The 15,001-nt window shown below is 41.1% G+C and overlaps 1 protein-coding gene across 4 annotated transcripts in view; it reads left to right on the forward strand.

The window, feature by feature from the left end:
- The window catches only part of MYO16 (myosin XVI), a 576,974-nt gene that overhangs the window by 534,437 nt on the left and 27,536 nt on the right, over window positions 1–15,001 (forward strand). For all 4 annotated transcript variants that reach the window (XM_074963511.1, XM_074963520.1, XM_074963529.1 and 1 more), the window contains exon 33: window positions 9,684–9,842. In XM_074963511.1, the coding sequence (XP_074819612.1) occupies window positions 9,684–9,842 (159 nt within the window). The remainder of the gene's footprint in view (window positions 1–9,683; window positions 9,843–15,001) is intronic.

Here is a 15,001-nt window from a genome sequence, read left to right on the forward strand (position 1 = left end):
AACAAAAACAAACCACTACTTGACACCTTGTCAATCTTGCCCTGAGGGGAAACAGTTTCCCAAACTGGAAACACAGTTCAAAGTACAACTCCAATCTAGGGCAGCAACAGGAGCAGGATGGCTGCTGCATTCCTGTGAGAGATTTATATTCAGCAAAGGGCTGGAACCATTTGAATTAATCTTCTTCCCCCCTGGAGCATGGCCAATGCATAATTTCCATGTACATTCTGGGAGGAGGAAGGCTGTGAAAGAGACAAGCTTGACCCTTCCTTTCCCCCTCCTCCTCCCAGGACTCAGGTTGCTTTTCCCTTAGCTGGTCTCATCATATATCCTTCCCACTGAAACATGGGACAGAGTAGGGCATTTTAATATCAGCATTAAATGATATTTTTGTTAGATAGCGAACTTCTGCCTCCAGTGTCAAGCATTTCACCATTATATGTTCAATATTCTCCATGTCTTTACTTAGCTCAACCACAGCCATACTTATTCTTTAGCAGTTTTCTTCTTGGGTTACATTATTTTGTTAATATTTTCAAGGTCAGATAAAAATGGTAGTAAGATGGCTCCTTACTCTACAGCTTACTATACTGTGTTTCAGTAGGCCATGATGATCTTGGCACATAAGGAAATAATGCTCTTCCAGTATCAAATTGCTATGTATACTCAAATATATGTCGAGAGAGAGAGAGAGAAGGTTTTAGTGGGTAGCCATTACTCCACAGGGTTGAAAGATGAAATGACTTTTGGCTGTTATGGCCGACAGGGGCGGCATTCAGAATGGGGCAGCAGTCCATGTCCCGCGGCAGCAATTCGGCGACAGCTCCACTGCTCTTCCCGCCACGGCGGCTTTTGGGCTGCAGCTCCGCCACTGTTGCGGCAGTGGCAATTCGGCGGCGACTGCTTGGGGCGGCAAAATTGGTAGAGCCGCCCCTGATGGCCGAATCTGCAGACTGAAAGCATTCCTGGACTTTGGCCATTTTCTGTGGAAAGGGAAACAGTTTTCAGTATAAACTACTAATCACATTTATTTGAATTGTTCTTTTCTTTTTTTTTTAAATGATGTTAGTCTTTCTTGACCTTCTCCAGCTGAGGGCAGGTCTACATTAGAAGTGCTACATTGGCGTGGCTGCATCGGTGCAGCTACACTGCTGTAGCGCATCTGGTGAAGGTGCTCTGTGCCAACGGGAGAGTCCTCTCCCATCAGCACAATTACTCCACCTCCGTGGGAGGCGGTAGCTATGTCAGCAGGAGCGCATCTCCCGCCGACATACAGCCGGTTTGGACTTAAGTGGTAGTATAGACCTGCCCTCAGAGGCAGATTTTTCTTTTTTTTCTGAGCTGTGGCAGTGGGTACTGAAAGGTCTGCCTAATGACCCATATTACAGCTCTCATAGCACTTTGGCGACACTGCACCAATCAAGCAGAGGAAGTATGAACCTGACCCAAAAACCATTGAAGTTAATGGGAGCCTTCGATTGTTTTCACTGGGCTTTTGATCAGTCTGTAAAAGAGCTCTGAACTCAAGAACCACTGCCATGGAAAGATAAAAAATTGGAAAGGGCAGGTGAGTTATGGGAAGGAAGGCAGCAGTGTGTTTTTAAAGAGAGCGCTAGAGGGAGGAATAGGCAGTCATTCCACGAGAGAGTAGTTCTGCAGGAAAGATATGGATTCAGAAATAGAAAAACACAGTCAATTAGCTAAGACATGAGCATGTGAATCTTGCTAGCATAATGATATTCTGTGGAAATCCCCATACATGTTGACACTTACAGTTGAGCTAAATTCTGGTTTTGAGTTTATTTAAGTAAGAGAGCAGACTTAATTTGTTTTCTCACTTAATTACCATATAATCTTTCAATATGTGTCAATATACAACTTGTGTCTGCTGGCCAAATGGGCCCGTAGGTTCTGTTCATCCATTTTCCGTGAAGAATGTGTGATTAGCTATGTAAGCTGATGGTAACAATATTAATTTAAGTATGTTTCTACTCATAAAACAAATATAGTGTTTGGAAATTCACATTTGATCTCATACAAAGAGAGTAAATGTTTTATAACAGAATATTTTGAATATTTACAGCTCAATTAAAATAGGGAAATTTTTTCTTTGTCAAAGAGAGAAGGATCATTTAGCCTCCTGGTGTTTTGACTCATAGGAATTCACATTAAAAAGGAAAGAAAAGAAGCAGTAGTAGTTAATCATTTCCATGATTGGCATATAAAAACTTTTTTTCCCCAATATGAGAGTGAGTGACTTTGTTACACTCTTTGTCTCATGATTATGTCATGAGCTCCAAATGTCATCTCTTCCAGGAACTCTGAATATAACGGGTGAATGGGGAATTCATGAGTTGACTCTACTGTGTATCGTATTTGTTACATTTGAAAAAATACTCCAGTGGTTTACAAACATACAGAGTGTGATAATGTTTCTGACTTTCCACCATGCCACAAGTAAGGGCCAAATTGTGCCCCAATTTACAACCCATTCAATCTCTTTGACTTCAGTGAGATTTTGCCAGGTGTAAGTCAGAGCAGAATTTGACCATGAGAGTTGAACACTCAGTCATATTCCTGGCAAAGCCTAATAATGTTCAAAATATTCTTATTCAACATAGAACCCGGGAAGTTTTTCTTTTAAAATCTTCCACTCTTGAAGCCTCTGATCCTGCCTGCCTGCCTGCCATAAACTGTCTATTGGCATGCTTTCACCACACACTTCTTCCTAACTGGCTTCTCCCAATATCAGAGTCAATATCAGTCTTCATTAAGCTTTTGTTTATTAGTTATCAAGTTAAGATGCTGCCAGTCTCTGTTTCAGTGTACTTATGGTGAGGGCAACAGAGTGAGTTTGAACAAACAGCCAACACTCAATAGTGCTGACTAGCATAGTGACAGCTGTAGAAGCCATATATATTTTTTATTCTTTTCTCTTAAAAAAGAAAAAAAATGTTGACGTTTTTAGATAGTTGACAGGGGTGGAGGAACGGTGCACAAGTATGGTTGTGTCAGGGATACCTGACAGAGGAAAGTTGATAGTAATATATATATAGAGAAAGTAGTTTCCAAATTACTGTAGGAGTGTATCAAGATGTTGTGAAATTAAAGTGAGTTTCAGCCTAATATTTAATTGTGCATGATGTGCAGTATACCCATCTCAAGATGCCACTACACAGTGCAACAGCTTATGTAATAAATGTATTTTGAAAAAAAAAAGACACCTATTTAGAATATAGAATATCAGGGTTGGAAGGGACCTCAGGAGGTCATCTAGTCCAACCCCCTGCTCAAAGCAGGACTAATCCCCAACTAAATCATCCCAGACAGGGCTTTGTCAAGCCTGACCTTAAAAACTTCTAAGGAAGGAGATTCTACCACCTCCCTAGGTAACGCATTCCAGTGTTTCACCACCCTCCTAGTGAAAAAGTTTTTCCTAATATCCAACCTAAACCTCCCCCACTGCAACTTGAGACCATTACTCCTTGTCCTGTCCTCTTCTACCACTGAGAATAGTCTAGAACCATCCTTTTTGGAACCACCTCTCAGGTAGTTGAAAGCAGCTATCAAATCCCCCCTCATTCTTCTCTTCCGCAGACTAAACAATCCCAGTTCCCTCAGCCTCTCCTCATAAGTCATGTGTTCCAGACCCCTAATCATTTTTGTTGCCCTTCACTGGACTCTCTCCAATTTATCCACATCCTTCTTGTAGTGCGGGGCCCAAAACTGGACACAGTACTCCAGATGAGGCCTCACCAATGTCGAATAGAGGGGAACGATCACGACCCTCGATCTGCTGGCTATGCCCCTACTTATACATCCCAAAATGCCATTGGCCTTCTTGGCAACAACGGCACACTGTTGACTCATATCCAGCTTCTCGTCCACTGTCACCCCAGGTCCTTTTCCGCAGAACTGCTGCCAAGCCATTCAGTCCCTAGTCTGTAGCGGTGCATTGGGTTCTTCCTTCCTAAGTGCAGGACCCTGCACTTATCCTTGTTGAACCTCATCAGATTTCTTTTGGCCCAATCCTCCAATTTGTCTAGGTCCCTCTGTATCCTATCCCTACCCTCCAGCGTATCTACCACTCCTCCTAATTTAGTATCATCCGCAAATTTGCTGAGAGTGCAATCCACACCATCCTCCAGATCATTTATGAAGATATTGAACAAAACCGGCCCCAGGACCGACCCTTGGGGCACTCCACTTGATACCGGCTGTCAACTAGACATGGAGCCATTGATCACTACCTGTTGAGCCCGACAATCTAGCCAATGTTCTACCCACCTTATAGTGCATTCATCCAGCCCATACTTCTTTAATTTGCTGACAAGAATACTGTGGGAGACCGTGTCAAAAGCTTTGCTAAAGTCAAGAAACAATACATCCACTGGTTTCCCTTCATCCACAGAACCAGTAATCTCATCATAGAAGGCGATTAGATTAGTCAGGCATGACCTTCCCTTGGTGAATCCATGCTGACTGTTCCTGATCACTTTCCTCTCCTCTAAGTGCTTCAGGATTGATTCCTTGAGGACCTGCTCCATGATTTTTCCGGGGACTGAGGTGAGACTGACTGGCCTGTAGTTCCCAGGATCCTCCTTCTTCCCTTTTTTAAAGATTGGCACTACATTAGCCTTTTTCCAGTCATCCGGGACTTCCCCCGTTCGCCATGAGTTTTCCAAGATAATGGCCAATGGCTCTGCAATCACAGCCGCCAATTCCTTTAGCACTCTTGGATGCAACGCGTCCAGCCTCATGGACTTGTGCACATCCAGCTTTTCTAAATAGTCCCTAACCACCTCTTTCTCCACAGAGGGCTGGCCACCTACTCCCCATGCTGTGATGCCCAGCACAGCAGTCTGGGAGCTGACCTTGTTCGTGAAGACAGAGGCAAAAAAAGCATTGAGTACATTAGCTTTTTCCACATCCTCTGTCACTAGGTTGCCTCCCTCATTCAGTAAGGGGCCCACACTTTCCTTGGCTTTCTTCTTGTTGCCAACATACCTGAAGAAACCCTTCTTGTTACTTTTAACATCTCTTGCTAGCTGCAGCTCCAGGTGTGATTTGGCCCTCCTGATTTCATTCCTACATGCCCGAGCAATATTTTTATACTCTTCCCTGGTCATTTGTCCAACCTTCCACTTCTTGTAAGCTTCTTTTTTATGTTTAAGATCCGCAAGGATTTCACCGTTAAGCCAAACTGGTCGCCTGCCATATTTACTATTCTTTCAACACATCGGGATGGCTTGTCCCTGTAACCTCAATAGGGATTCCTTGAAATACAGCCAGCTCTCCTGGACTCCTTTCCCCCTCAGGTTATTCTCCCAGGGAATCCTGCCCATCAGTTCCCTGAGGGAGTCAAAGTCTGCTTTCCTGAAGTCCAGGGTCCGTATTCTGCTGCTTACCTTTCTTCCCTGTGTCAGGATCCTGAACTCAACCAACTCATGGTCACTGCCTCCCAGATTCTCATCCACTTTTGCTTCCCCCACTAATTCTTCCCTGTTTGTGAGCAGCAGGTCAAGAAAAGCTTCCCCCCTAGTTGGCTCCTCTAGCACTTGCACCAGGAAATTGTCCCCTACATTTTCCAAAAACTTCCTGGATTGTCTATGCACCGCTGTAGTGCTCTCCCAGCAGATATCAGGAAGATTAAAGTCACCCATGAGAACCAGGGCGTGCGATCTAGTAGCTTCTGTGAGTTGCCAGAAGAAAGCCTCATCCACCTCATCCCCCTGGTCCAGTGGGCTATAGCAGACTCCCACCACTACATCACCCTTGTTGCTCACGCTTCTAAACTTAATCCAGAGACACTCAGGTTTTTCTGCAGTTTCATACCGGAGCTCTGAGCAGTTATACTGCTCCCTTACATACAGTGCTACTCCCCCACCTTTTCTGCCCTGCCTGTCCTTCCTGAACAGTTTATAACCATCCATGACAGTACTCCAGTCATGTGAGTTATCCCACCAAGTCTCTGTTATTCCAGTCACGTCATAATTCCTTGACATCACCGGGACCTCCAGTTCTCCCTGCTTGTTTCCAAGGCTTTATGCAATTGTATATAGGCACTTGAGATAACCTGCTGATCGCCCCTCATTCTCAGTATGAGGCAGGAGCCCTCCCCTCACAGACGTTCCTGCCTGTGCGTCCTCCCAGTATCCCGCTTTCCCACTATTTGTTATGCTATCCATAGAATGACCTTATTGAGAAAACTCACCTTATTCCACAGAGCAGGAAATAAGTCAACAATATATGTCCAATATTTATGCACTATAGCTATTCACTGTAGGGTTTTATTTCCATTACTAGCAATCAGCCAATATACTTGGTGGTGTTTTTTCTATTGGATCACTGGACCCTACTACTGAGAACTAATATGAACTTGAGAAGCAGGGAAGATGTATACATGTATAAAATAAACAGAAGTTCAGTTATATAACCCAGACTTCTGTGAGGTAAAATCTAGGTTTGCTTCCCCTCACCTAGGCTTGCAGTAGAGAAGACAGAACTACTTCAGATACCAATGTGGTTCCCACTAGCTATGTCTACACTTACGGCAGTGTGTAGAATACAGACACCTAGCATGGGTATAAATAACAGGGTAGACGGTGAGGCATTGCTTAGTGAGCAGAGTAAAGACATGTTAGAATGTTAGGGTATAAACCCTACGTGGCTCTCTACATGCCCAAGCAGTGCCTCCCATGTCTACACTGCTATTTTTAGCAATGTAGTATCCTGCTGCTTTCCCAGCGCTGGAGCCTTTCCCGATCACAGAGAAAGGCTCCAGCAGTGGGGAAAGGCTCTGACTGTGGGTAGGCAGTGCCTTTCACTGCCACGTATAGCTGCACATCACAGTATGGACACAGCCTGCATTTCACTATAATGTGTTTCTACGCATACTGTCCACACCACTGCCAGTGTATACAAGGCCTAAGAATTGTATCTCTGTAATTTCTTTTTAATATTTGCCCTAAAAACAAAAGGAGAACTTGTGGCACCTTAGAGACTAACAAATTTATTTGAGCATAAGCTTTCGTGAGCTACAGCCCACTTCATCAGATGCATCCTTTTCTTTTTGCGGATACAGACCAACACGGCTGCTGCTCTGAAACCTGTCAATATTTGCCGTGTTAGCAGTTAAAGGCATACATTTGCTACCTTGAATGGAGCACATGGAACAGTTAATTTGTGTTTAAAGAGGTCTGTCCCAGATATACTTCATATCTGTCCACCGTTTTCTTCTAGTTAAAGGTGGTAATAGAATATCCATTTAGCTGGATAGGACTTGTCCATAATGCTTTTCAGCATTTCAACTTTAAAATATAAAACAAAAAAAATTCCTCTTTTTCAAGGGCATTGCATTAGTCAAAGGAGACATATATGTGCTTCTGGAAAAAAAAATTTGCAAAATAGGTATACAAAAATCCATTGTCAACTTGAATTTCTCATATGAATTGCAGCTGTTGGGGCACTCATTAAATCTTCTGGGTATCAAGAAAAATAAGGACCCCATTCAACCTCTTTCTACTTTTTATGTAATAGGAGGCATAGTAATTATGTAGGTGGTTTATGATGATCTATAGCAGAATCGGCAACCTTTGGCACGCAGCCCATCAGGGTAAGCCCCCTGGTGGGCTGGACTTGTTTGTTTACTTACTGTGTCCACAGGTTCGGCCGATCGCAGCTCCCACTGGCCGCTCCAGGCCAATGGGGGCTGCAGGAAGTGGCACAGGCCGAGGGATCTGCTAGCCACTGCTTCCCGCAGCCCCCATTGGCCTGGAGCAGTGAACCACGGCCAGTGGGAGCTGCGATTAGCTGAACCTGTGGACGCGGCAGGTAAACAAACCAGCCCGGCCCCCCATGGGGCTTACCCTGGCGAGCCATGTGCCAAAGGTTGCCAATTCTTGATCTATAGGCAACTGTATTGACTATTAACAGCTAAAGATTTGTGGAGTTTCTTTTTCAGACAAATTTTATACAAGCTATAATATGTAGCTGTACTTTACAGCCAACCTGCTACTACCAAGGCTAAGTCAAGTATTTACTTCACATTCTTTAATGTTCTACTGTATGCAAGTCAGAATCTGCTGAGACTCTAGCTCTTTTCCTAAATCATCTAATATGGGAGGGTGCCGGAGACATATCTGATGAACAGAGAGTTACCTTAAATTCAGTTTTCCTTCCCTTTGCATAGGGGTTCAATGTGCACATGGGTTATAGACATAATTTGTCTTTTGGGGAGAAATGAAAGTATCTGTGGGAAGGCATGGATTCTTACCCCAGGGCTTTAGAATTATGTTTATCTGTCAGAGCCAGGCTGTCTTATGGACCTAGCTGGAGATCAGTCCGGGTGGGGCTCAAGCTGTAAAGAGGCTGTGTCGCTTTGGGATTTGACTTGATGAGGAGGAGGACAAGGAGGCTTATGAGGTTACACTTTAACTATGTACACTTATTTTGCTCTCTGGTGATGGTGGTTGTTATTATGGTAGCATCTAAAGGACCAAATCCAAGATCAGTACAATGCCACTGCACAAGCCCATAGTAGGACATAGTCCCTGCCCTGAAGAGCTTACAGTCTAAATATACAAGACAGTGAGACAAAGAAATGTAACTATTCTTATCCTCACTTTACAGAGGGAACTGAAGCACAGATGGATTAAATGACTTGCTTATAAGCACGTAAAATGTTTGTGGCAGCAGTTGAACCCAATTATCTTAAGTTCCCGTCCAGTGCATTGACATTATTTCAAGGCAGTACCTATGTCTGTTTCTGCAGACCGTAGTGGAAAAAGCAGAATGATAAAGATGAGACACCTGATTCTCCACTGCCTTGCACCAGCTGCCATCATCCACATTAGGACAGCAAGGCTACCATTCTGATCTGGTAGTACTTGTACCTCCTTTGCACAGTTGTCAATGGCTACAAAAGGTGCTAGGCAGTAGAGCCTTATATCCAGGATGTGAGACATTAGAATGATATTAGAGGGACAGACTCAGAACTATGTCTGTGACAGTTTTGTGTCTACTTTTTTAAGATGCTGGACTTTTGTGCATTTTTCTTGGTTATCTTAGGAGGAAGAATTCTTAAAGAACTGTCATGGCAGAAAACGGGTATTTGCCATTTGTTTGGCTTTGTGTAAAAGGTCACTGAAATTCTCCCCCTGGGAGAAGGTGAGAGAAAGACGAAACCACATGTGATAGTTGTTAGTCACCTCGCTTAATGCACTAGTGCAATATACTGAGATACTGCAGTAGTAAGGACAGTATAAGAACCTATATAGAATAGAGTCGAATCTAAAATATAGGCAGTATGTTTGCCACGAACTTTCAGAGCAAGAGATTATCATGCATTGTAGAAGGAGGAAAGCTTGTGTTTGATTTTGTAAACTGATATTTTCATGAAAAGAAACAGCACAAATGAAACCCAGTTAATTCTTCGCTATTATAAACTTTAGATTGTATTTGATTATTGTCTTTGCCTGAAAAATCACTAATAGAAACCCCTTTCTGTTATTTCATCAGTTTTCTAGTGGATTTAGGGTTTACTTAACATTCATTTTAAAATGCAATTTGATTAGTAGATACCAGGTTAGTGTGTGTGTGTGTTTGTGTGGGTGTGTGTGCGTGTGTAAGAGAGAGAAATACACTATTCAGTGAAAAGCTGACCGGCTGTTTATTTATATCAGGTGTTGAAACTAATATGAACTTGACAAGCAGGGAAGATCCCAACACATCAGAAATTGGATCAGAAACCCAAGATAAAAATGCAAACAACCATGGAACTCAATCGTCTAATCCACTGTCCAGTTCCGTAACTGCTGAAAATGGAAATTCAGTCTCAAATGGTAAGCAGTTTTTAATCTGAAAAACATTCTAACATAAAATTGCTGAAGTGGTTTTCTGAATGAGCTTTTTAAGATATAGTCAAACTCTAGAATGTTTTGAGTTGCAAAATATCAATCAAAAACTGGCTTAACTTTGTATTTATGAGTTGGTAAGCCTGTCTTCAATAATAACTGAGTGTGAATGACACAGAATTGCCTTTGTTGAGGAATTTGTAGTTAGCTCACTAGCTCATATGAGTGGCGTGGGCAACTGAGAATTGAGATTTCTGCTCTTCTAATCAATGTAAAGTGGATTGAAAATGGAAAACATACTCTTCTCTTGGTACAGGTTTTCCTGCTAATTAAAGATGAGTAACGTGTGGTTGTAAGTGGCACTGAAGAAACAATACAAATTTACAAGCACCTAGGCAGTGACAGCCAGGTCCTGCAAGGCACTAATTGCCCAAAACCCATTCATTTTAATCTATTCAGGACTTGTCTACGCACAAAAGTTGTACCTGATAGTTAAATCAGTACAACCCCCTTAGTGTGGACACAGTTATATCATGATAAAGGTGCTTATACCAGTATAGCCCATTCCCATATGGAAAGGAGAACATACTATACCACTGTAGGGCACCTCTATGCCAGTATAACTATCCACACTGGAAGTTGTATCAGTATAAATATTTCAGGGGAAAAATCACACCCTGAGCCAAAATAGTTATACTGCTACAAAATCTATGTGTGGACTGGGCTTTAGATTCTTATCTATCTAGGGTTTTAGTAGTATTTTCTAATGGCCTGAAGGGATTGTAGAGGTCAGCACTTTGCAGGATTGAGCCCTAAATCCCCAGATCTTTTAAATGGGCTTTTAATTTTGCTTACTATTGACAGTTAAGAAATGAAGTCACATCTTATATATTAAATGTACATGTCTGAATAGTTTATAAAGGGTTAACAAATTATTAAGAATTTCTCTAGTAAATGATTAATCAGTTGTTATAGTTTGCCTGTAACCATTTATAATGTCTATTGATGAGCTATAACCATCAATAACCCATACACTACTCACATTAATAACATGCTTATAACGTCTATTAATAATTTATCAACCCTTTTAAAATTATTAATAAATAGAACCTTAATATATAGTGTGACCAGAAAAGTGTAATGATTAGAGCGGATTGGGAATTTTCCAACCGTTTTGTTCATTCAAAAATGCTGATTTGCTGAAACTGAATTTTTTTGCAGAAACAGATCAATTTTGACAGAAAGTTAATCAGGAGAGATGTGGAAGCTCCAAGCTCTAGAGCAGGAACAAGAGCATGGGTCTCCCACATCCTATGTGAGTACTCTAACCCCTAATTCACAGAGTCAATCTCTAGCATTCTGGTCCAACTAATACTTGATTATATATACAAGGTGGAACAGCTCCAGCAGAAGAGAATGAGAGAGAGACCCATTCCCACTAGAGAATAGCCTGTTGCTTATGAAACTTACCTGGGAGGTGGGAGATGCATATTTAAATCTCTGCTCTGAATCAGTGATGAGTGCCCAAGTTATTGGCTATTACATGGTGGGATGGGTGGGTCTCTCTGTCTGATTTTTTTATGAAAAAAATTGAAAGGTTTCAGTTTCTTTCCATAAACTGGAATGAAACCAAATTCCAAAACCTTATTTTATTTTTTTTACAAAACAGAATTCTTGTTTTCCAGCCAGCCCTCATAATGATGGTTACATCAGTTAACAAATTGAAAAACCTCTGGAACACTTTGGAAGAAGGATTAAAGGAATCCATGATTCCAAAAATGATCTATTTAAAAAAAAATGTAGAAAAGTCCTTCAGTTATGACAGCTTAGCTTCTTCAGTGTTTTAAAGTCTGTCTTTTCTTGGGTATCTTTGGAGAATGATGACATTTGAGAATATGCCCATAAGAATTATCCCATTTTAAAATATGGACTTACTCTTTTCTTTTACTGCTCACCAAACTCTGCTACCTTTGTGGAATATGAGGCGTAAAATGCACTATTAAATATATGATATTTAGACTATAAATAAAAACTACCAAGTACTGAGATGTACCAGCACTCTGATTTCCATAGTTAGAAGTAGAAATCCAGATGAATACATTACTCATTTAATCAAATACTGAAGCAATTTCTTAAATAAAATCTTGTCCTTTGCTGTCATGAAGAGTGAAGTGACCGTACCACTCCTCTGAAGCATGTAGTGTAATAAAAGAAATTTAAAGTTATTATACTCAAAAGAACAATCGTTTTGCAAGACTTTAATCTTACTTATGAAGGAATCTGATGAATTCCTTAGAAAACCATTACTAAGCATCTAAAAAGTTAACTGGCACAACCTCCTAACAGACGACTGCTGTATCACATTCAGAAGCTAAGTTGAATTAGTATGGAATTTTAATGGAAGTTTTTCAGTTTTATATATTGTAATCCTCTTCCTCCTTAGTTTGTCTTCCTTCAGTGTTTGCAGTAACAGCATGGAACAGCAGAGTACCACAACAGAACTGTGACATTTCCTAAAGCACTAACCCTCCAGACCTACGTTCTTAGTTTAACAGGAAGAACCACATAAGGGTTTCTCAACACACAGACAATAAGCAGAAATTCCATCTTGCACTTCATGGCCTACAGCTGAAAGGTGCCAGGTCCTAATAATAAAAAAACAGAGTTCATGGAAGAAAGTGCTCAAGTACTGAAGAGTGGGCTAATATATCCAGGATCTTGATAGACTTCAGTGTATGGAAATTTACTGTTCATCCCTTCCAAATATTAATTAAAATGTGGTAGAAGAGAGCTGGGAATAACAAATTAAGAAAAATGATTAATTATAACCACTATGAAATAAACTGACTATACTGGGTGAGACATTCAGGTCTTTTTGTGAACTCGGGAGACAAATCCCCAAACTATGTTGCAGTCAGCCCCACCCTAGGAAGAGGCCCCTCTGATGGCTTGTCTTCGCTGGAGAGCTAACTCGAGTTATAACACAAGGGTCACCTCTAATTCAAGTCCCAGCCACACACAAAACACATTAACTCGAGTGCAGAGGTGTTGTTAATTGAAGTTGGCTGGCTCATCAGGCAGTGTAGGCTAGCATTCAAATTAGCACAGTTCATAAGCTGCTGACACAACCACTCTGTGCTGCTATCACAGGTTGAAGTGTTATTTTGCAGTGTGGCCACTCTTGAGGTAGGCTAGCTTGAGAGAAATTAACTCAAGTGTAGATAAGTCGAGTTAACTCTGCAGTGAAGACATAACCTAAGCTAAACAATAGCTAGGCATGTCAAGTATTAATTTCCAACCAGGATTCAGTGGCAGCTCCAGAGGTTGCTTATTTAGGCCTGATCTACTCTTAAAGGATTTGCCAACATAGCTGTGAGATTAGGAGTGTGAAAAAAAAAACACATTTCTAACCGACATAACTATGCTAGCAAAAGCCCTACTGTAAACTCATTTATATCAGCAAAGATGTCTTTTTGCCAGAATAGTTTATTTTGTTCAGGGAACTGGTAAAAGCTATTTTGCTGCTATAAGCTGCATCTCTGCTAGGAGGGTTTACCAGTACTGCTGTAAGAAAAAACCCTTTCCTGTGGAGACAAGGCCTTAGAATCAATGCCATATGACAAGGGGTCTCTACCTTTTTTTGAGTCACACTCTCTCCTAACCTTTTTTTTTCCTTGAAACGTCCTACCCAAAATGGGACTTCCCAATGTAATCTAGATGAACAGGGGCCATTAATATATTGATTCCAATAAAGGGGATTCTACTTTAAATAAATCATACCTTTGATCCTGCTGTCTAACTGTGAACAGGCTCGGAAAAGCACATACTTTTAAAAGCACATACTCTAATATCTATAACGTTTTCGGGGCAGTATTTCTCAATTTCATCATTGAAGAGTGCTAATGAGCATTGCAACTGTGCATACCAGCTCGCAACACTACTTGCTGGAATTTAGCCCAGGCACCCCTCCAACATGAAAGAGAGGTGACTGAGCCAAATTTGAATCAGTGGCATTGTGACCTCGTGAGTGAGTGAGAAGGCTCGCTGCACTGCCCTAGAAAGTTTGATGTGACCCCCACTTTCTCCTGGTTGAGAAACACTGGCATAGAAGAAAGCTGTGTTGAGAGAGAAAAGAGAGCTGTACTAACCAGAAAACTAGAGCAAGGAAGTCTCAGGAAATATAGGAGCCAACCTGTATGGATAGACTTCTGGGTTTCATATTTTTGAATTTAGTGCCTGTCAAAGTGTTTGGAAGGAGACAAATACGGATGCTTTTGTAAAGCTGGTGTTAATTTGGGTTAACCCAGAAGCTTCTCAATAAAATCCAACCCAGAGACCATGATTTGTGCTCAGACCTGAGCCTCTGGTTTAAGCAACTTTTGTTCTAATGGTTGTGTCCCTGCTAAACTGATGTTTCCAACTTTGTGCTGAATTAAGCAAAGGTCTTATTCAGTGCACAGCTGTGGTGTCCTAATATTTACCCAAGTGTATGTAAAGGAAACCTTTCAGAATGTAATCTACAACTCCATTAATCTTTCCAAACTCCACCAGCTCTCTGCTTTCCATGTCCATGCTGACGTACTTCTTTGAACTTCAGTGTACATGGAAACTGTGCTTATTTGATAAGACATCTTATCTAAGTACCTTACACAGAAATAAACAGATGAATCACTGATGCCTGGGACTTAGATCAAGGCTATCCTTTAACAGTGTCCTAATGTGTAAGATATACTACAATATTCTTTTCAAAAAACCATTAGTGGCTAAGAAAATATTTTTAGTTCATTTTGATGATGTTCTTGAATCACACCAGTATTTCACATTAGTTCTTACAGTGCCCACTCGAAATAGCATTATACATTATTAAAAGAATGTGGATGATTCTTTAATCATATGTGCTGAGATAAATCAGGAATAACTCCCCTTAAATCACTGAAGAGCCATCAGTATAGAACTGGTGTAAGATCAATATAGATTGTAGAATATTAGCTAATTTTTTTTAAAAAATTCTGATAATTTATCAATTACCTCTGTTTCACAAAAATTAATATCCACATACAAAACAGTTGTTTTTTATCTGTTTAAAAAATCACCTCTGGTGATTGGGCAAGTGGAAGTTTGCAAGACAGAATGGTTCCCGGGCCATT

The sequence above is a fragment of the Natator depressus genome, chromosome 1 (assembly GCF_965152275.1).
Source record: "Natator depressus isolate rNatDep1 chromosome 1, rNatDep2.hap1, whole genome shotgun sequence".
NCBI lineage: Eukaryota > Metazoa > Chordata > Testudines > Cheloniidae > Natator > Natator depressus.